The sequence below is a fragment of the Eleutherodactylus coqui genome, chromosome 8 (assembly GCF_035609145.1).
Source record: "Eleutherodactylus coqui strain aEleCoq1 chromosome 8, aEleCoq1.hap1, whole genome shotgun sequence".
Lineage (NCBI taxonomy): Eukaryota > Metazoa > Chordata > Amphibia > Anura > Eleutherodactylidae > Eleutherodactylus > Eleutherodactylus coqui.
The window spans coordinates 100,146,969-100,168,492 of NC_089844.1; the positions used below are offsets into that span (position 1 = coordinate 100,146,969).

Sequence of the window (21,524 nt, forward strand, 5' to 3'; positions counted from 1 at the left end):
TGTATGTAAGAATATATAGTCAGGTATCATTAGATCATACAGGTACAGAAATATGTAGTATTTATAGGTTAGGATATTACATTTTTTCACTAAATTATCAAATTTCTTTAATATACAAAAAAACATAATTTAATAATTAGTGTTAAGTTATCATAAGGGTTGGGCGCAGCAGTAGAGGAGGAGGGTGAGCAGATAAGTGTGCTTCATGGCAGCCAATAGCTGAATAGTCCAAGTGAGGGATGGACTCTCTCAATCCTATTTAAATCAGGGGCTGAGTGAGAAAAAGCATCAGTCTCTTTCCTCAGACGCTCAGCAGAGAAACCCAAAACCTTCATCATGGTCCACCTGACAGAGCAAGAAATCAAGTGCGTCAATGCCATGTGGAGCAAGGTAGACTGCAAGACCCTTGGAGGAGATGCTCTTGTCAGGTAATTAACAACAATGAGACTATTTCTATAAACATTGCATTGTACAACATGTGTAATACTTGTCTTCCATTTGTTGATCACTAGGCTCCTTGTTGTCAACCCCTGGACCCAGAGACACTTCAGTACCTTCGGCAACCTTGGCTCCGCTGATGCTATCTGCCACAATGCCAAGGTGCAAGCTCATGGTGAGAAGGTACTACGTTCCATTGGAGAAGCTTTGAAACACCTGGACAAACTCAAGGCACACTTTGCCAAACTGAGCCAGTACCACTCTGAGAATCTGCATGTGGATCCCGCCAACTTTGACGTAATTATTCAATATATATATTTCCAACAGTGGATAAATCAGACTGTATATTGCATGTTATGTAACAGCTATTGCATGAAGTGACTGATAGCCTTGGTTTACAGTATAGCAATGTTTACATTAAATATACAATTGTTTCATTGTAGAATAAATGATCTAAATGTAACTATACATGTGAAACTACTAAATAATAACATTTCTGGTCATTCTAACGCATTTGCTTCTCTTTCAGCGTTTTGGTCAAATGGTATGCATTGGCATGGCTTGTCACTTCCATGCAGAATTCACCCCTGAAGTACAGGCTTGCTTTGAAAAGGTATTCCACGCAGTGGCTGATGCTCTTGGCAAGGGTTACCACTGAGGAAACATTACTACAACTTCAAAGGAGTCTCAAGCTACAAGTTATCCACCCGGCACTGCATCAGTCAGCAATATTACATATATCGTTTGTAAAAATGTAGCTATTGAAATTAGCTCCTAATAAAATCAGTATTATCCTCCTATTCCAAGACTGTGAGCTTCTCTTTAATCATACCATCTTGTATTACAATGTGCATCAATGGTTTAATATTTTACTGTGGGGTTAATACAATGTAACGAAGTAAAAGGGGCAACATATTTGATGAATCTAGATCAACTGTTTGCAATGAGAGGGTTAATCTACTTAGTAAGTCATATTATATGGTTGCACTCACTATCTGCCAAAAACTGTTGCTGCCACATAAGGTTATATCTCTCTACACCGCTTGTGCAGAACACTAACACAGCGTTATAAAAAAACGAACACACCAGGTTACTTGACTTTAAATGTGAAAAGGCTCAAGTCAGTACGTAAAGGCTGGCAGCTATGTGGCATGTGGGTATATCAATTACCGCCGATAACAGGGCTGGGGTGAGGTATTTTGGTGCCCTTGACCGATAAGGTAAATGTCCCCCCCCCCCCCCTCCTCCTCCTCATGCACATTTGAGGTTAATTAAAAAAAAATAAAAATAGCCCATTTCACATGTGTGTTGCCGGAGGTTCCATCACAGATCCGGCTCAAAATACCAGAAGCAAAAGCACTGCAGTGTTTTTTTTTCCCCATCCAAAAGCCGGGCAGCTGGGCAGAAACTGTTCATCTGCAAGGATTCCCCTTTCCTGCCCCCCCCAAAAGGAGCAGGAAGGCAGAACCCCAAGCCTAGACGTGAAAGCACCCCAAGACAGACATATAATAGACAGGGTGTCCCAAAGAGTGTATACACACTTCAACGTGAAAGATATATATTTCTAGAGGTATATAGTTAAGGATAGCGGTAAGTCATGTTTCACCTCTGCAATCACGAGGTGCTCAATATATCATTTTGTGTGTGTAATATATATATATATATATATATATATACACACATACATACATACACACTTGCTCTTAGGAAGTGTCAGACTGGTAGGCAGTTGCTTTTAAGGTGGATTCATATGGGAAATTTGCGCGTGCAATGCGCAGAGAATAGAACCCGCTGTTTTCAACAGGTTTTATTCTCACTTTTTCGTACGTAATTTATGAGTGCAAAACACCCTGAAGCATGCTCTACTTGGTGCGCATTTGCACATCAGAAGCACGATAGGAGTCTATGGGGGCTGCGTAAATGAACAACCGATACGGACGGAATTCCACAATATTCTGTGCAATTTCACAGGGAATCAAAAACAGGGGGGACAATTTAGGGCTTTCAAATCACAGTGTGTGGGTGTGTTCTGTGCCAATATTAACGATCCCTGGCAGCATAAAAAAATACAGTAAATTGCGCAGATACACGCGCAACAGTTACTGTGCAAAAAGTCACACTATCACATGCGTTTTTGTCGATGTGAGTCTGCCGTTACTCACGACACTTTCTAAGGCAGGTGGATGTGATGTCACAGGTCCAGGTTTGAACACGATGCTCAGGGATTGTACGGGAGGCTTGTACTGCGCAGCTGTCAGCTTCCATAGACACTAGTGAACGGTTATGGCAGCCGGTGGAGGAGCAGCACAATGTTGGGGGTACAGGTCACCCTCTGTCTTCTTGTTTGACCTTCGCTTGGAGCAGTCTGAATGAGGGGTCTGCAGGTCGGAGGGGATTATCAGGAGTTTTGCATAAACTTTATATGTACCGGCAGTTTTTTCCTGAGGGCTTAGGAGACATTTACCCCGAGAAGGCAGGTAGTGGTACACGAAGTACTGCTACACTTTATCCCAGCACACCTCCTGTCCGTTCACTGGAAGAGCATCCAGCATCCCAGTACACTGCTTCCCTGGTTTCCATTCAGTCCCAGCATTTTGCCCAGACAGAGTAGTATATTCAGCTGTGCTTTTCTGTCTGGCCAAAATGTGTGCAGAACCCAGCAGCCTTCGTGGCCTAGAAGGTACATCAGCCCGTGCCCAATTCTTCACCAGGGATGCAGCTGTGAAGTTGCAGTGTTACACCTCTGTCCAGAAGCGTAACTTGAAGCTCCCGGGCCCCGATGCAAAACCTGTAACAGGGCCCCCACCTATAATGCTTTATTCATCGTACTGGGTTCCCTATGGAGAATAGAGGCCTTATGGGCCCCCTAAGGCTCCTGGGCCCGGGTGCAACCGCATCCCCTGCATCCATTATAGTTACGCCCCTGCCTCTGTCCCGTTACTGCTGTAAAACGTGACATTAGAAAAGTTGGGTAAGCTCACCTGCTGAAGTTGTCATGGTGGCCATATTAATTAGCACCCAGCTTTCCCCAAAACTTAATTGGGGTTTCTCTTTTTTTCTCCAAATTAAAAACTGCCTTGGCAATTGTCCGAAGTTGCAGTCAGCCATACATCAGCAGTATATGGTGTCTTTCACACAAGCGTATATCGGCCGCCGTTTTGCGCTATGATGTGGGGTGTAAAAACTCGTAAATGGGTGCACAAATCAAACATTTGTGTGCCCATTCAGACGGCATAAGCTCCCGCCCTCCTCCGCTTTTTCGCAGCCAGCAATGGGAGGAGGCGGGACCGGGCGTCACTTAGCTCTGCCCCCTCCCATTGCAATCAGCCAGAGTGGAGGGGGGGAGGAGAGAAAAGGGAGGGAGTTTAGCAGTCACGCTGCTAAATTGGCCGGCTGGGCGCTTTTACGTTGCGGAAATACGGCCATGCGATCTGATGCATTGGAATCCAGTGCATCAGATCACAGCGTATATCGGCCTGCTGTTAAAACGTGGGCCGATAGAGCCCTTACATGGATAATCCAGGTCTTCTACAAGAATCACTGGAAGAGCTGTCCACTTGTAAACCCAGATGACGCTGACCTGAGAAAGAGCCAAGGACCTGCTTGAAATGTGTTTTTAAAAGCGTTATAAATAAACGTTCTATTAGACCAACCCCGGCTGTTGTGTCTCCATGAACTGCACCATTTCCATATCCGGATATACACCACTGTGCAAATCCTTATCCCATCTGGGACTGTCTGGGATGAGCAAGAATGTGACGAGCTGCAGCAAACCTCTGTTGTGCGAGTCCCAAAGCTACTTGATACACAACACAGCAAGAGGAGCGCAATTGATTTATACGACCAGCCATTTAAATTAAGCCTACAGATGAAAGTGCCTACTGTATTTCTTTTCCATGGCTCTTCCACTCTGGCTCATCTGAAGGGGGAGCGGGGTTTCAGCAACCCCTTTAAGAACCTAGTGAAGTAACTAAAAAAAAGACTGTTCTTTCGGAGGTAATTTTTATTTTTTTTTAGTTTTAGAGAAATGTAATAATTTAAAAAGAAAATAAAACAATTTACATGTTTCAAACAAAGAATATTCTACAGCTGTGTATACAAAAATATTACATGAAGCAAAAATGGTCAATCTCTCCATCGGTGGCCACACTGTATGTTACAGCACTTGTAGAAGGTAGTCATCGGCTCATCAGCAGATCTGGTCTGGATTTGCATGAAGTAAGCTCTAGGATGCTCGCACTTAGGACAGGTTTCTGGAATGAAAAGCGAACAAATGATGTGACAAGCATAAAGGAGGGCGTGTCAGCCCAAATACAACACTGCATGAACACATCTACAAATGTGTTGGGTCCAGTCAACTATAGCCCGGCTGTGTGGTTCAGCAAGACGACGAGGTCTACAGTTGTGGTCATTGTGAATGGGCTGGGAAGTGGCAGCTCGGTTGCAGTTGTCAAGTGTTCCTGTGTTTAGTCTTAGGGCTCATGACCATAACCGTGTTTTCACCTTGTATTGCGCATGCGTTGGACGGTCCAGTGATATGCAGTCAATGAAAGTCAATGGACGTTCGCTGATCCATGCACAAGTGTGCGCAGAAACTGCAAATCGACACGCATGAGAAATAGATCGCACCATGCGATTGACAGTGTGAGCCCTATACATTTGTATGAATTACTGTCCATATGCTACCCAGCTATGAAACAGAGCGGGGAATTAAAAAGAAAAAAAAGCCCCACTGCCGATGCCCGTGTGATAGGCGGGCACGGACAGTGCACTCGCAGCTATATGCAGTCTCTGTCCGCAGAGCTGGTGTTTACAAACATCGGTAAAACACAGCAGGAAGACCCACAGTGTTTTACCGATACGTTCGTGGGCACCAGCCCTTACAGCGCTGACAACTCTTACCTGCCGTCGAGTCCACGTTTTCCCACGCCGCAGAGCCTCCAAGAACATCGTCAACCTCCTTCAGTTTCGGGTATTTTCTGCTAGTTACCTAAAAGGAAAAAGAACACATGACTGACCGTCATACGAATACACTGTAACAGTCTAATAAGGATGTGTATTACGGACGTGTTTCAGATGACATTATATTTTACCATCTACTGGGCAAGTTATTAGCCAGTAGAAAAAAATATAAATATGGAGGCAAAAGTCCCCAAAAAAAAAAGGGCATGCTGCGTCTGAAAAAACAGAACGGCTGTTAAAAATATTACCATGTGAAAAGTCCTACTGATTTACATTAGCTGGATATTAAAGTCCCCAAAATACGGAGGGGAGATCCTCTCCTCTGAAAACGGCCTGAAGGGGGCATTCTCACAAGAAAGTTTCTTCTGGGAGTTTTGTGCAATCCGAGACGCACAAAGATCGAACTGAAACAGACCCCGTTGTTTTCAGTGGGTCCAATTACAGGCAGGATTCTTCTCGCCTGCTCTTTTCTGTGGACTCATAGAAAAATGGCAGCACGTTCCATCTCATGCAGCACACGTTCAGCAATGCACTTTTCTTGCAAATCGCAACGTACTCACAGCGAACATCCCAACTTTACAGGCGTCCACGTTTCTTGGAGCAACATAGGGCGCGCTCACACGGGCAAACACAAAGAGCGATAGCAAGGAAGGCAGATTGACCGCAGACAAAGACCATGTGGTCTATTTTCGAGATTTCTGTTCGCACCCCGTAGTGAGGGCTGTGAAAAACTAATTACGCAACAGCAGCGATTTTTTAAAACCCTGTCTCAAAGAAATTGAAGAAAAAGTGATGAAAAAGTCCTTCCTAGGTGTCCCTATGGGCTCATGTCCCTGACCGTGGATAATGCGCGCGTTGCACGGCCGAGTGATCCGTGGTGAATAGTCAATGATGGACTGTCCTTGATCTATGTGCAATGGCGTGTAGATACATGCGAGGAACAGATCGCTGCACGCTATTTGTCTCTGCGTACCACAGCGGCCCCTATACATTGCTATAGGCAGCACATCAAACGCGGTCCATATGCAATACACTGCGAATGGGTGGCAATTTATACGCAACCCCGCTAGGAAACAGAATGAGCTATTAAAAAAAAAAAAGGTCCCACTGCACATGAGCGCATGATATGTGGGCACTCGCAGCCATAGGTGGTCTCCGCTGGCAGAGTCGGGGGTTTACAAGACTGTTTACCAATATGTTTGTGGACAGGAGGCCTAAAGGGTACCAATGAAAAATGTAGCTTATGGCTCTTGGGGGGAGGAATGACAAAAACAGTAAAAAATTGAAACAATGGTTAAGAGGTTAAACAGCTTTGCCTAGTAAAGCGCCCAAACATATAGAAGTATGACCCGTGCCAGACGTCACCCCACAACCCTCCAGGGGGCAGTACTAGAGTGCTCAAAGACCACAGGCACCCACAGCACTCTCGTCAGTGACTGCTAGCATTAGTTCTAGTCACGTGACATACCTTCCGGTTGATGTTGTGCACGTAGGGGCAGGTGTTGCAGGCGAACCGGTAACACTTCTGCCCCTCCTCCACTATCAGCACGTTGCCGCAAGTTGGGCAGAATAGCAGCATCCTCACACACTGCGGCCAACAAGCACTTCTGCCAGTACTTGTTACTTCCTGACGTATTTCCGCCAGCACCTTCACCCACCGCTACTTCCGGGGATGACGTACTTCCGCTTGCCGCTGTCTTGGTTACGATGAAGTGATGAGATGCCCGGTGAGTGAGCCGGCTGTATGTCGGGTAGAAGGCCTGAGCTGGCTCATGGTTTACTACAACCTAGTCAGTGCGGTATATGGGTGTTATCAGCCGGAGAGCTTTATCTCATAGAGAAGACGCACAATCTGTGTCGTATACACATCCACCGCTCTGGTCCGATTTGAGCACCAGCGACGAATACTGACGGGATTAGAAATCGAAAACTCCCAGACTTTCCCTGTAGTTTTTGTTGCCAATAGCAACCAATCACAGCTCAGGTTTCATTTCTTATACCGCTGAGGTAAAATGAAAGCTGCGCTGTGATTGGTTGCTATGGGCAACACAGCTTTTCTTTTGGACAGCCTTCGTTATCGTGCGGTGCAGAGTATATCACCTGGTTTATTATGAAGCACACGGATCTTCTTTCTGGCCCTCCCGGCTCCGGGATTATTGGGGTATTCCCATGTTTAACCCTAAGGCCAGCTTCACAGGAGCACAAGCGCATTTGCATGCATTTTACAGAATGGGTGTTGTGTATTTGCCCACATCGGTGTCATTTGCTGTACTTTTTGGGCTCCCAGACATTGGAATGGCCAATTAATTTAACGAGTTCAGGCTGAATTTACACGCCGCTCTTCCTCGCACGGGTAAAGAGCCCTGTTGGCGTGAGTGGGTTATGGGGGTTTGCCAAGTTATTACTTATATCTAGTTCTGAGTCCCCGTGCCAAAAACTGTCTAAAAGTAATATACTCACCATGGCGCGGGTAGCCATTTTTGTGATCCGCGGCTCCGGCATTTGACAGGTGACATCACCCAGGTAGAAGGCTCGGGGGTGTCCCGTAAAGCTGTCATGGGGGCGTCTAATGTAGGAACCCTGAGGCAGGTTTATTGGACATCACTGATGTCATCCTTGCCGGCCTCCCATTGGCCGCAACGGTCATGTGGGTAAATAACGCACGCCGCCGCTGCAGCCGGGGGTCTTTTTATACTCTGTGTCCCCAACTGCCAACAATCTTCTCTCGGACTGACAGTCCGCTGCAGGTCATGCTGCGCTTTTTCTATTTTTGGGCAATTCGTGTTCAAGAATCCTTCGTTATTTTCTATGACGCCATAAAAAAAACATGCAACGTGTTTTTCCAGCATTTTCCTTTTGGAACCACAGACTGTTTATTATCATTTATTTTTTCTTGCGTGTGAAAAATAGAGATAAATCTGATGCAAATTGCATGTTTTCATCTCCAAAAATGGATCATACGTGCAGGAAAAAAATCGTAGCCGAAACGCCATTTTTTTCACTGACCCACATGGCACTTGCCTGTGTGAATACAGCTTTTATAGGGTGCCCCGCCGAATCGGAATGGGGGTGAGACGTGAGAACTTACCTCTTGGTAGAAGTATGTTCACATGGTGCAATGTGATGCAGATTTTTAGCGTCTGAGACCACGACTGAAATCTGCGCCTAAGTTGTGTATCTCTGCCACAGTGTTAAAGGAGGAGTGCGTGTCGGACTCCGTGGTGTGAATGCAGCCTAACAGAACGGTTGTCCAAGGCTGCTTACACGATGGAAAGAGAATTGGCGCAAACTACACATCTATGTCAAACCAGCATCCCATTCATTAGATGGAAGTTCTGCCGCAATTACTTTTAGCCAATACCGCCATAAACCTTTCCAACAGTTACAGTGAGGGACATCCAGACGGATCGGGTGAGGGAGGAGAAAATCAATCGGTTTTGGTGCGAATCCACTGATACGTGTTCTGTAGGAGAACGGAATATTCCTGTAGTCAGGGGGGCGGAGCGTGGAAGACGTTATAGGCTGACTTCACACAGATGTAGTTGTGCGCGATTCTTGGAAAATAGAACCTGATGATTTCAGTGGGCTCATTCATATTTCCGTTTTTTGTGCGTGCATTTTGGTTGCGCAAAAAAAAAAATGGAACCTGTTTTTATTTTTCTGTGTATTTGTGCACCAAATGTAACCATTGAAGTCAGTATGCGAGGAGGTGCGTGAAGTACTGCGTAATTGCAATTGGTGCGTTTGTTTGACGCACGCAAATGAACATGCCTTACAGTGCAAAAAGTGCAGTAAAATACACCAATATGTGTGCAAAAAAGCCTTGTTCAATCCGCAAATGCGCAGCGCTCAAGTGTGCAAATCTGCTTGCGCTAAGCCGGCCTTAGGGTTTGTTAAGGGCTATTTACATGTATTTTGGGACTGGCTGCTATCTGTATCCCACCAGCACACCCCCTATAGTAGCCCATAGGATTATTCAGATGGGATTCTTCACACGAACCGTCGGTCTGCGTGACACAAATCTCTGCACGTGTTATTGTCCTTTGTTACAGAGGGGAGTATAGCCTGCAATGTGCGGCGTCCGTAGAAACAGAGCCGTACACAGATGGGTGTCCGTGCTGCTCCATGCAAGGCTTGGGTGCAACGCATACGGATGTGTGAGTCTCATTTTAGGGTGCTGTTAATAATAATCATTATTTATATAGCGCCAACATATTCCGCAGCGCTTACAGTACAGGGGAATAACACAAGAGGATGGTTACATGAAGTAAACAACTGATGGAAACAGTAGGGGTGCGGGCCCTGCTGCAACGAGCTTACATACTACAAGTAATGGGGTGATACAGAAGGTAAACGGTTACAGATGTGCACGGTATGGCGGGGTGGAGAGTGAGGGGTGCTATACACATAGACAATGGTCAGACTTAAGCCGTATTGTGGCTGAATCGGTATAACTGCAGGGTGGTTGATTACGGCTAGCAGAATTGCAGTCGGTAGGACAGGGAGCATGCTCCTATTTTCCTGCGGATCACTCAGGGATGGCTTCCATTGAAGTCAATGGAAGCCGTCCTGTTCTCGGCACACCTAAAGTGTCACTACGGATGTGGCACGGGAAAGCAGGGAATTAAAAAAAAAAGCTACTGCGCATGCGCCGGGCACTTCGCCGGCATGCCTGGACGCATCCGCCGTGCTGAAGAAAAAAGATCCGGCCATGACGGAGGAGACCCGCGCTGGATCCAGAGAGGTAAGAAGCTGCTTTTAAATGTCTATTTCTGCGGGCACAGGCGTATCCCGCTGCAGGATTTAGCAGTGGCATCCGTGCGTGCCCGTGTTAGCCAGGCCTAACACGGACTTAATAAGACAAGAAAAACATAAAACACATATGTGTTCTTAAAAAGAGCAAACATTTATGCTAATGCGTAATAGTACCTTAATGCTGTCGAGTTGGAATTAGGGTCCCATTTTGGTGGAGTTGGTAGAAATATACAGACTCTGGTTTGCAAGAAAGTGTATACATCATATATGTACGTATATACACACTCGTTGTCAAAACCAATCCCTTCCCTTAGAAGTTGTCAGAATGAAATGAAACTTTCTCAGTGTGATAGTTGTGTTTATAATTGTAAATAAATAAGGAAGATGGAGCAATACTTCCACAGCGCCACCTATTGGAAGGCAGCAATCCTCGAAAGTCAATATGAGACTCTTAATACAGGCCTTGTAACAATGACTGGGAATAAAAAGCAAAGCCAGACTCAATGCACAGACTGCTGTTTAATGGTTTTTGCCCTTCATCAGTGTAGAGCAGGATTTTAACTACTAGTGAGAGGCCTGGGACAGGGGTCAGAAACGCTATCTTTTCTCCTTAGGGAGAGCATCTAGACGGTGAGTGAGGAGTCTAAAAGGCCATTTGTGCTCCTCTGGGTAATATGCAAATAAGGGAGATGAAGCAATACCTCTAGAGCTGTATGTGCATGGGCTCTGACTTTGCTTTCAATTCCTGGTCATTGTTACAAGGCTTGTATAAGGAGTCTAACACTGACTTTTGGGATTGCTGCCTTCCAATAGGTGACGCTTGGATACAAGATGTGATACAGATGGGCATGGAGGCTCTAGTACCTTGTTGTACTGCCTATAGCTTGGATACAAGATGTGATACAGGGGCATGGAGGCTCTAGTTCCCTGTTGTACCGCCTCTAGCTTGGATACAAGATGTGATATGGGGGATATGGAGGCTCTAGTACCCTGTTGTATTGCCTCTAGTTCGGATACAAGATGTGATACAGGTGGGCATGGAGGCTCTAGTACCCTGTTGTACCACCTCTAGCCTGGATACAAGATGTGATACGGGCGGGCATGAAGGCCCTAGTCTATTGCCTTGTTGTACCACCTCTAGTTTGGATGTAACTCCAAAGCAGCTCCAACTGTTTCATTGTTTGCCATCCAGAGACAGGTGGCGCCATTGTTACAGTATTATAGTGTTATACAGTATTTCCCGGCAGGACAATCCTCGGCCGCACACAGGGGGGTCACAGGAATGCCTCCACAACATTGTCATACATCTGTGGCTGCCCGGTCACCAGATTTATCACAAAGCGACAACTCCTTCTAGAGGCTTCATTACTTTGTTTATTACAAAGAGTGTATATTATAAATATGGTATAATTAATTCAGTACAGAGTTTGTTGCATATTTCCTTTCATAGGAATTTGGATAAGTTTTGAAATGTTCTATTCATGTAAGCCCCTGCTTATGAAGAACAATGATAACTAGGATGTGGAAACAACAATGGCTAATCACTATTGCCTAAGTACTCTTATGCATCTTCTTCATGGCTTTTAGTGGAGCTGAATGTGTGCCGCACCCTCTGCACATGCTCAGTAGTGCCACCCCCCTCTACAGGCAGCGGGCATGTCTGCACTCATCAGTCCTATATGAAGGAGCCGGAGGTTTGGCTTACTGACTCCACAGCTCTGATGCTGTCTTCCCACTTTCTAGAAGCCCCACTTGTCTTGGAGTGTCCTCACACTTGTGATCGCGATATCGCTGCGTTGTTTTAATGCTCATGTCAATAGGGCTTTCTGATGTTTAAAACGTATCACACAAAAATCACGAAGCACAAACATTAGAGAGCCCCCTATTGACGAGCATTAAAACTGCAGCGATATCACAATTGTAAGTGTGAAGGCACCCTTATACAACGCTGCTGGAAAGTTTGGGATCCTTTAGCATTTTCTTTATTTCTGCTTATGTTTGACCTAAAACTAGATCAGATTTTCACATAAGTCCTAAAAGTAGATTACAAGAACCAAATCAAACAAATGTCGTCCCGGCAGCACATGAGAATCTGTCTCTCTTCATAGTCCTGTGCGCACACTCTTCTACACAAGTCTATGAGGAGCGCACACAAGGGGCTCAGAAAAGAGTCAGATTTTCATGCTGCCGGGACTTTGGAAGGGGGTCACCACTGGATCCAGGGAGCAGGTGAGAATATAACATACGTCACCCGGCTCCCTGTCACCTCCCTAACAGCACCATAACTTAGATTATGCTATTATAGGAACAAGACAGGCTCCCTTTAACCCCTTCCCGCCCCTGGGCGTAAATGTACACCCTGGGTGGGAAGCATTTTTCACGAATGGGCATACATGTACGCCCTATGGAGGTCACCCAGTTACACCTGATGATCATCCTATTGATTGAAACCTTAAGGTTATCTGCTAATCCTAAAGGTTCACATACTTTTGTCGCTCACAGACATGTGATCTTGGATCATTTTCCTCAATAAATAATATTTTTGACTCATTTATTTTGATTTGGTTCTCTTTAGCTACTTTTATGAATTGTGTGAAATGTGATGTAGTTTTAGGTCAAATGTAAGCAGAAATGAGGAAAATTCTGAAGGGTTCACAAAGTTTCAAGCACCAGTGTAATTGGCTAATTGATTTCAATCATGTGATTGACCCCGTAGTACGACATGTAAACCATAGAAGGTGACCTCCAGGACAGTGGGCGGAACGCCAGGTGACACCTCCTTGTTATTTAAGAACTAATGGGATCTTGTCCTTTAATGGTTCTTTTTAGGAGATGGATGGAAATGTGAAAGCAGAATATGAGACAGAACTGAACCTTGAAGAATGTGGAATTAAAGAAGAAGATGCAGAGGAGGAGCTGCCACATGCAGAAGTCATAGACATATTCCAGGAAGGTCTGGCAATGATGGTGCAGGATCCATTACTATGTGACCTCCCCATACAGGTAAGGCGGAGCTCCCAAACCATGTGCGCCATATTCATTAGTAACACATTAAACATGGCAAAACACAAAAATCCAGTCTGAAATGTGAAACCCTGTAGTTATACTGCCAAATTGCCGCTCTTCTGAAGTTATTGTTAGCAGGATAAGTCATCACTAGATGATCGGCAGGGGTCTGACACTTGGAACACCCACCGATCAGCTGATCGCTGTCAGTACGGACCGTCCAGAAAGTAGATTGTGCTGTGCGTAGTGCAATGCCCGGGGTTGATATTGGAGCCACAGCTCCTATTAAATTCAATGACAGCTGTGCCTGTAGTAGTAAACCAGGCTGTTGCAATGTTGATAGTGCTATCTGCTTCCAGGGCTGACCACAGCGGTGCCTGAAATCTTGGGCAGCCAATCGGTAGAAGAAATCCCCAAGGTCCTGGATAACCCTGTTTAATATCTTCCCGAATCTTTAGGCTGCCTGTCCACCGCCGAGCCGTAATATCACTAGCGATATTCCGCTGCGGGGGAGCAGGTTGAGAACTGATATGTCCCACCGCGGCAAATCGCAGCATGCCATGATTTGAGTCCCGCGAGCGGAGAGTCCCTATGATTCTCCGTTCGTGGATGTTGGGCTGTGCTTTCCATAGTTCTCCTATGGAAAGCGTTCACTGTGTTATCCACGGCCGGATTATCGCCGCGGATAATGCAATGACAACTCGCCCGTGGACAGGCAGCCTTATAGTGGTAGTCTCTCTGCCACAGGATGGAGCTGAGGCCATATTTATTCACATCTCCATTCAGGATTCCATTTTCCTTCTCTGATATTGAAGCAAAGAAACGAATCCTTGCCTGAATAGATTCGTCCTGTGACGGAATCAAATGGCGCGGAACGGGCTCTAATGACTATAGTGGTGTCCATCTGACTCCTCTTATGTCTTCCGGCATTTTGCCAGATGAAATAGCACAGGGTGACTTTATACCGGATCTGTGCCGGAGGCGCCGACGCTGCTGTGAATGTGGCCATAGGAGTGCACTGCTGTGAGCTCAGTAACACCTCAGTATACAGTAAATTCCCACAGACCAGAATAGAACATGCAGCAATTTTTTTTTTTCCGGACATGTGTTGTCCACTGCCTGCGGGTGTCGGACAGCACATGGGTGTATGTCTGTATGCTGCTGGCTGATGCGCGTCGGGTTACAACTTGCATACACCCATGTAAATGGGCCCTAATTACAACCAAATTTTGGGCCCGAAAATGTCACAATGATAGAAGTTAAATTTCAAAAGGTTGTATTTGAAAAGAAGGTGATTTCATTGTGAAATATGTCATGATATATCTGATGTTATATATTCACTGGTGTGCGATATTAATTGCAGGTTACATTAGAAGAAATAAACTCACAAATTGCACTTGAATTTGGTCAAGCGATGACAGTCCGGGTGTGTAAGGCTGACGGGGAAGTGATGCGTAAGTGTTAAGCACATTGCAGTTCAGTTCAGATCAGCGCAGAATGTATATTGGATTGCATATGGTGCTATTTGTGCTCTTCTTCCAGTGCTGGGGAAACTGATGTTGCACAAACCAGGAGGCCCTTACTATCTTAAAGGGGTTGTCTCATTAAAAGGAAAACATTTTTAACGGCTGAGCATGTGATAGAACAAAAAAAAAGCCATTATATTCACTTGTCTTCGGTCCCCCGGGCACAGCTAAGTGGCTCCCGCTGCCGTTTCCCAGCACAGACGGCAGCTGGAAGTCAGGCAATAGGTGCGGGCGATTGGAGGATGCAGCGTCTCCTTCTGAACTCCTGGCATCCGCACTCACGTACTGTGATGACAGTTCAGGATGGTGACACTGTGGTCTTTGACCACAGCCACCTGATCCGTGCCGGGGGATGGGGCAGCAGGAGCCTCTTAACTGGTCCCCAGTGGGGGCCGAAGACGGGCGAGTATGCTGTCTTTTTATTTTATCAGTGTTATACTTACCTCCACCATTGTTCCCTTAGTGTCAGTGATGGAAGCCGCTGCTAAGTAATCCACCCATTGTAAAATTAGAACAGCGGACTGCAAAGCAGTGGCTTCCATCACTGACACCGGGGGGACAAAAGGGGAGGTAAGTAGAACACCTACATCCCCAGACTCTGTGGTCACTTTTAGCCTATTATAGTAGGCAACTACTTAAAAGAGTTAACTTAAAAAATATATTTTTGAACAGATGGCCGTGCTGCTTGGTACCGTGTTAGCCAGTAGAGTAAAATGAGATTGTTCCCAGTAAGAGAAACCAAGTAATCTTGTAGATATGATACTTTTTAATGGCTAACCAAAATACATGATGTTATAGCAAGCTTCCGAACCAACGCAGGGTTCTGCTTCAAGCTTAAATAGATCATAAGTGTGTATAAATATGCATGCCTCTTCTGATCTATGTAATTTAAGCCTGAAGAACAACCCTGCGTTGGTTCGGAAGCTCGCTATTATCACATCATGTATTTTTTTTAGCCATTAAAAGGTATCCTATTTACAAGGTTACGTGGTTTCTCTTGCTGGGAACAATCAAGAAACAATGCTTGCATCTCTTCTCCCTCTGGGAAACAGTGCAGCGGCTCCGGCAGCGGTCCCTGTCTGTACTGCCAGTGGAAGTTGGATGACCGCTGCAGCCAATCGGAGACCGCGATGTCACCGCCCGTTCTCCTGGCATCATTGCTCATATCCTGGGCACAATGATGCCAGGAGTTTGGAATAAGGACATTGCGATCGTCACCTGATTTCCACTGTCAGTACAGACTAGGACCGCTGCACTGTTTCCCCGGGCAAGAAGAGAGATGAGTATTGGTTTTTTATTTCATGACATGGCAGCTATTTAAAAAGGAGTTGTCTGCCTTCCATTGCGTATGATGGTGATTACAAAATATCTGCTTCTACTCAGATGCCTTTGGTATCTATCCGGAGGCCACAGACAGCTGTTTATGGTAATCTACAAATAGCATCAGTATTGCAGGCTTATTAACTGGTACGGCGTGATCATGTATTTCCTGGAAGCCCAGTCATAGAGAATCGTAGTAGTTTTATAGGTCCCTCATTCTGTAAATGATTTCTCTACTACCCTTCTGTATAATGTAATGGTTGTACACTAGTTGTATTCTTGCAGTTCTTATTTGTGGATGCATTTTATGTGCTGTACTCTCTCGCTATTTGTTGGTGATTAGGGTAATGCTAATACTGTGGATTTATTATAAAGTTTTGTCATTGAATAACTGGTAAATAAATGGTGCAAATGCAACAAAAACTAATTCCGTCAGCACTTCTTTACAAGTGAAGTAAATGCAATGGTGAAAGTAAGCTATGGCCACAGTTATATAGCAGTAGAAACACGCACACTCGTATACATGTAATACCTGAAGAGAATTGCATAACTTATATTTACTAACAACTTCAATGTGTAAGGCTCTTAGCACATACTTTGACTGAAACAATGTAGGCCCATCTGCCACATCCAGGCACCATCCATTCAGATGGCACCTATTCTCAACAGACTCGCCTCTCTTAGGCCTCATGTCCACGGGGAAAATCAGGCCCGCCACGGATTCTTCATGTAAAACCCGAAGCGGGTCCCTCCTGCCCCGCGGACATGAGGCTTAAAAATCAGAATAAACTCACCTGCTCTGGACGATGCGGATCTTCCTTCTTCTGCCCGGCACGCTGTCGGCGTGCCGCGTGCATGCGCCGGGCAGAAGAAAGAAGATCCGGCCGCGAAGAAGGGAAGAACCGCATCGCCCGGAGCAGGTGAGTTTAATTCTGGTGCAGGTCTCCCGCGGATCCGGACGGCTTCCATAGGCTTGAATAGAAGCCCGCGGGAGCCCCGCACAAAAATGGAGCATGTCCATTTTTTTTCCCCGCACGCGGAAACCCCGCCTGACGGGAAAAATGACATCCGCAGGTATTTAACTACCTGCGGGTGTCCAATGCATCCCTATGGGGCGCGGATCTGCGTGCGGGAGAAACGCTGCGGATTTTAAGCCCGTGGACATGAGTCCTTAGGCCTTATGTCCACGGGGAAAATCAGATCCGCTGCGGATTTGTAACGTGGATTTGGGCTGTGGATGCACTGTAATTGTCTTTTATTTTTCATGCGGGAGATGAATTGAGCTATGTGCTCTATGAGCTCCCGCACGCGTGATCCGCACTAAAATGGAGCATGTCCATTTTTTTTCATGCTCCAGAAATTTTTTAATTCACTTTTCAATACCATCCGCGGGTATTTATCTACCCCCAGGTGGTCAATGCATTCCTAAGGGGCACAGATCCGCGTGCGGGAAAAACGCTGCGGATTTTAATTCTTATTTTCCCCGTGGACATGAGGCCTTAGGGCCTAGGCCTCTAATGCATTCGGGCAAAGTAGAATCCAAGCCATATACTCCTAATTAAAATACCTGAGATAGATGGAGAAATGGGGTGCCATCTGAATGAAAGTTGCCTGGACGTTCCAGATTCGCCCATGTGTTTTGATCAAAACGCTCTTTTATGCAGTTAGTAAATCTAATAGTTAAGCAATTCCGTTCAGGTATTAGATGTATAGGAGTGCTGAGGTGCGTGTTTTTGCATGAAATGATGCAACTTGTACAATATATGAAGTTGATATTTTTCTTTTCAGCTGTTGTCGTTATCCAGAATGCCACAGTTCTTGATTTAAAAAGAGCCATTCAGCGATATATTCAGCTGAAGCACCAGAGGGAGGGAGGGATACAGCATATTAGCTGGTGAGTATCCTACCTTATTCCGAAAACTATACACTGTGGTGCATTCACGCTGCCTTGTGGTGGAAGTCCAAGGTGTATGTCAGGAGCATTTACCATGTATGCTGCTATACAGGCATGTTTTCAACAAACAAAAAATATACTATGTGGTTTCTTTATTTTTTTTACTGGCTGCCTCTGTATGGAATAGTGTAGTTGACTCTATACAGCAAGTGCAAAGTATGCAGAAAGTACAGCGGCCCGGCAGAATCCGACAGCGCACTCTTTTCTGGCTTACTTTGGAGGAATGGGCGCCTGTGGTTATGTTTGATGTACATAAATGCACCTGTTAGTGATGTGATTACTAATGTAGATTTTCTGATTCCTAGGAAATATGTCTGGAATACCTACCAGTTGTCCTTTTCTGGAGAGAAGCTTGAAAGCGATGACAAGAGCCTTCGAGAGTAAGTTGTATACTGAGATGTTACAGTCACAGCTGCCTTCTGACAGCATATGATGAAGCCATTGTATTTGGGTTCCGGGACCTTATCGCTGCTCCTAGAGCTCCATGTAAATCTTGTAGTATTAACAGACCATTCATTGTCGCTGAAATCCCGTCCCATTTACAGTAGGGCAACCCCTACATTTGGGCAGGAATTACATGATCTATGCAGATAGATCACTAATAAAGTAAACTTTTGCTACATATACACAGTAGATGTACACTTTAAAGGCTTTTCACTGGTACTTCCATGGGAGGACAGTAAGTATATGAAAGTGTGATTGCTGTGGGTCTAGCTGTTGTGTGATCACTTTTAAGTACTTCTACACCTTCCCTTTAATCTCAATGCGCAGTGACCTAGATCCATTGGTTCTCAGAGAGGGGTGGAAAAGGATGGCGACAGAGTCTCTTTAAAAGATCTTTACATTGTTTTTTTAGTTTGTAGAGGGTTTTATGCATAGTATAGATAAAAACAAATTGCTGCACCTGCTATACATTACTGGTTGTACATAACCTTCAGTTCTAAAAATCAGAGAAGTACATTTAGCCTCATTTGCAAAACGAGTGCTGTCACAAAGTAGGTGTAGTTTTTCCCCCACATCAAGTTAGGTTATGAAAGCTGTGATGGGACTGGCTGCTGTGGACACCACCACTAGGCTGCATTACTTTAACAAGGCCACCATTCTCATACCGGTTCACTGAAGTATCTGATGTCTTGTCTTTTAGGTATGGTATTAAAAACCGAGATGAAGTGGTGTTTATGAAGAAACTGAAAAAGAAGTAGTGTGGTAAGTGACACATTTCTAGTCTCCTTAAAGACTAGAAGTAGATAGCTGTAGTTCACCGCTGTGTTCTTCCAAAGTGCTATCCATCTCCATAAAAATTGACACTCGTTGCTCATGGTGCAAGCTCTTAATCTATTTGGATCTAGATTTTGGAAGCTGCCCCCCTTCTATAATTCTTGACAGTGCTTCCATTACATTATAGAGATCCACACAATTTGAGATCCATCTTGTGTAAAAGTGGTAGCCTCACCTGCCAGTGCTACAGGCTATGGGGCAGGTTAAATAAAAGTTGTATAAGGTAAAAATGGAGCACATGCTTATAGCAACCAGATTCCCACGAGGCACACTGCCAGCGTGATGGTTCTATTGGGAGAATAGACCTAATAGAGCTGGTTTCACTTATATAACTGGGAAACTAATTGTCACATAAATCCTCCCATTATCCTCTTAGAGTAAATGCCTAATCAAAGCACATGTGAAGTTAGCCTTAAGGCCCATTTACATGCAAAGATTTCAAACAATTGAAAGTTTTAGCGATAGTTTTGCATAAAGTGTTAATGAACATTAAACGTCCATTAACACTTTATCATCTTCATTTGCATGTAAAAGGGCCTCCAGGAGCTGTTTGCAGAACACAGCATGTGGTCTGGGCACTGCATACAGCTGCATTGTTCTCGTAGGGGCTGCCGGGAGAATACAATGTAATTTCCGGGCTCCCACAGAGAACACAGCATACGGTCTGTTGAGAGATACTTTATCTCTCTGTGGCTAAATGATGGATTTTAAGTTCACCTTAAAATCATCATGCAGATGGAAATAGCAGATGTAAACGATATCTCTCATTTGCGGTCGTTTGAATGAATTTTGAGCAATAATTGTTGCGTGTAAATGGGCCTTTAGGGTGTTAAAGGTAATACAATCCAAAAAGACATTGGCGTATTTGCGAAGAGAACTGTACTGATGGGATATTCATCAGTGTGCCCAATATATAAGTGGATGTGGACACAAAGTGAATGACTTACAGGACGACCTGTTTCGAGGTACGCAGGACCCTTTTTTTTCCAAGTCTGACATTGTGATTTTGTTTTGACAGACTCCATATGTGAACAGCATCCAGTGACTAAACATCAGCGATGGACGCCACATTGTGATGTCTGCTGGCAGCTCGTTGTTGGTCAATATAAATTTATTTTAACTTTCCAGATGTGATTTTCATAAGTGTGTATAATAAAATGCAGAATTTTGTTTAATTATAGCAGTGTGTAAGTTAATTTTTTTATGAGGAGTGCCTAGAACTTAAATATATCTGTGCAAGAAAAACCACCCAGCACTGGTGAAGGACGACCAATAATGCTGAATACAAAGTGCTAAAACACAAGATATGTGATAGAAAAAAATAAGTTAATGTTCTGTGGAATAGCCGCATGTACGGATAATCCATATACAGCAGGGCTTGTATCCTGGAGGATAGGCTCCTCCCAGCGGATACCCAAAAGTGTGCCTAGTGAACACTTAGGACCTTAGTGCTAGGTCTTTAGGGTTGGTATTAACCAAAATAAGAGTTATTGGAACATGAGCACTGCAATAGTATGAGGTGATCTGATAACCAAGACTGCTGACTAACCTATGCAGTGTGGATACTGAGCACTATATGCAATTGTAAGTTTGAGCACGATGTGTCCATTTTTTGGCCTAATATGGCGCTCGTCCATGTAAATACAGTCTAAAGGAGTTGTACGCGAGTTACTTGTATGGCCTATCCACAGGATAAGTGATAGAAGTCTGATTCGTAGGGATCTCACCAGCGAGACCCCAACTAATCTGAAAACACTAGTCCCGTGTCGTCTTCTCATTGCAGGCTCACCCACCCTACCTGCAGTGAGGAAGAAATTGAACGGCTGTACATGCCTGATGCAGCACCATTCATTTTCAATGGGACAGCTAGCGAGAACCAAGTACAAGCGCCTGGCTATTTCCTTCAGTGTGACGTCAGTGGGTGGGAGAACACTGGTCACAGGTTCTCTGGATCAGTGGGGGCCTCAACTGTGAGACTCTCACCAATCAGACTGTTATGTATGGGTGATTAAAGGGGTAGTACCAAAAAGTTTTAAGCTAATGCCCAGTTTTCCTTTGGGTATGGCAGTCCTTCCATTTATTTATCAGAGTGGGGAGTTTCTAAGCAGCGGGCAGGTGGTCTGGTCCCCAACTACATGAAGACAGCTCCTGATATATCATCTGGGTACTACTTACCTGTTGAACATTGGACTAGTGCATTTATACTAAACACAATGGTAAATATGTGCGCTGTGTACCGGTACCCTAACTTCCTGCCAGTATTGCCATTGCACTCTACTTCAGGC

General features: G+C 44.9%; 3 protein-coding genes across 3 annotated transcripts; 2 read left to right on the plus strand and 1 right to left on the minus strand.

The window, feature by feature from the left end:
* Positions 1-272: 272 nt before the first annotated feature.
* Positions 273-1,238, plus strand: LOC136577558 (hemoglobin subunit beta-2-like). Its single transcript, XM_066577477.1, has 3 exons — positions 273-428; positions 513-735; positions 968-1,238. Exons 1-3 carry the CDS (start codon positions 337-339, stop codon positions 1,094-1,096), a joined length of 444 nt encoding a protein of 147 aa, XP_066433574.1. The 5' UTR covers positions 273-336; the 3' UTR covers positions 1,097-1,238.
* A 3,196-nt stretch (positions 1,239-4,434) lies between these two features.
* On the minus strand, positions 4,435-7,034 carry POLR3K (RNA polymerase III subunit K). The gene is made up of 3 exons (XM_066576136.1): positions 6,869-7,034; positions 5,341-5,428; positions 4,435-4,691 (listed from the first exon to the last, which is right to left on the minus strand). Exons 1-3 carry the CDS (start codon positions 6,977-6,979, stop codon positions 4,564-4,566), a joined length of 327 nt encoding a protein of 108 aa, XP_066432233.1. The 5' UTR covers positions 6,980-7,034; the 3' UTR covers positions 4,435-4,563.
* Positions 7,035-7,053: 19 nt separating this feature from the next.
* Positions 7,054-20,419, plus strand: SNRNP25 (small nuclear ribonucleoprotein U11/U12 subunit 25). Its single transcript, XM_066576135.1, has 7 exons — positions 7,054-7,127; positions 12,985-13,158; positions 14,525-14,615; positions 17,796-17,901; positions 18,267-18,341; positions 19,106-19,167; positions 20,258-20,419. Exons 1-6 carry the CDS (start codon positions 7,116-7,118, stop codon positions 19,161-19,163), a joined length of 516 nt encoding a protein of 171 aa, XP_066432232.1. The 5' UTR covers positions 7,054-7,115; the 3' UTR covers positions 19,164-19,167; positions 20,258-20,419.
* The last annotated feature ends 1,105 nt before the right edge of the window (positions 20,420-21,524 follow it).

Coding starts and splice junctions, on each gene's coding strand:
- LOC136577558 (XM_066577477.1), top strand. CDS start 337: ATGGTCCACCTGACAGAGCAAGAAATCAAGTGCGTCAATGCCATGTGG. Junction 429..512: donor GGAGGAGATGCTCTTGTCAG/GTAATTAACAAC, acceptor GTTGATCACTAG/GCTCCTTGTTGTCAACCCCT. Junction 736..967: donor TGGATCCCGCCAACTTTGAC/GTAATTATTCAA, acceptor CTTCTCTTTCAG/CGTTTTGGTCAAATGGTATG.
- POLR3K (XM_066576136.1), bottom strand. CDS start 6,979: ATGCTGCTATTCTGCCCAACTTGCGGCAACGTGCTGATAGTGGAGGAG. Junction 5,429..6,868: donor TGCACAACATCAACCGGAAG/GTATGTCACGTG, acceptor TTTTCCTTTTAG/GTAACTAGCAGAAAATACCC. Junction 4,692..5,340: donor AAACGTGGACTCGACGGCAG/GTAAGAGTTGTC, acceptor TTTTCATTCCAG/AAACCTGTCCTAAGTGCGAG.
- SNRNP25 (XM_066576135.1), top strand. Junction 13,159..14,524: donor TATGTGACCTCCCCATACAG/GTAAGGCGGAGC, acceptor TATTAATTGCAG/GTTACATTAGAAGAAATAAA. Junction 17,902..18,266: donor GGGATACAGCATATTAGCTG/GTGAGTATCCTA, acceptor TCTGATTCCTAG/GAAATATGTCTGGAATACCT.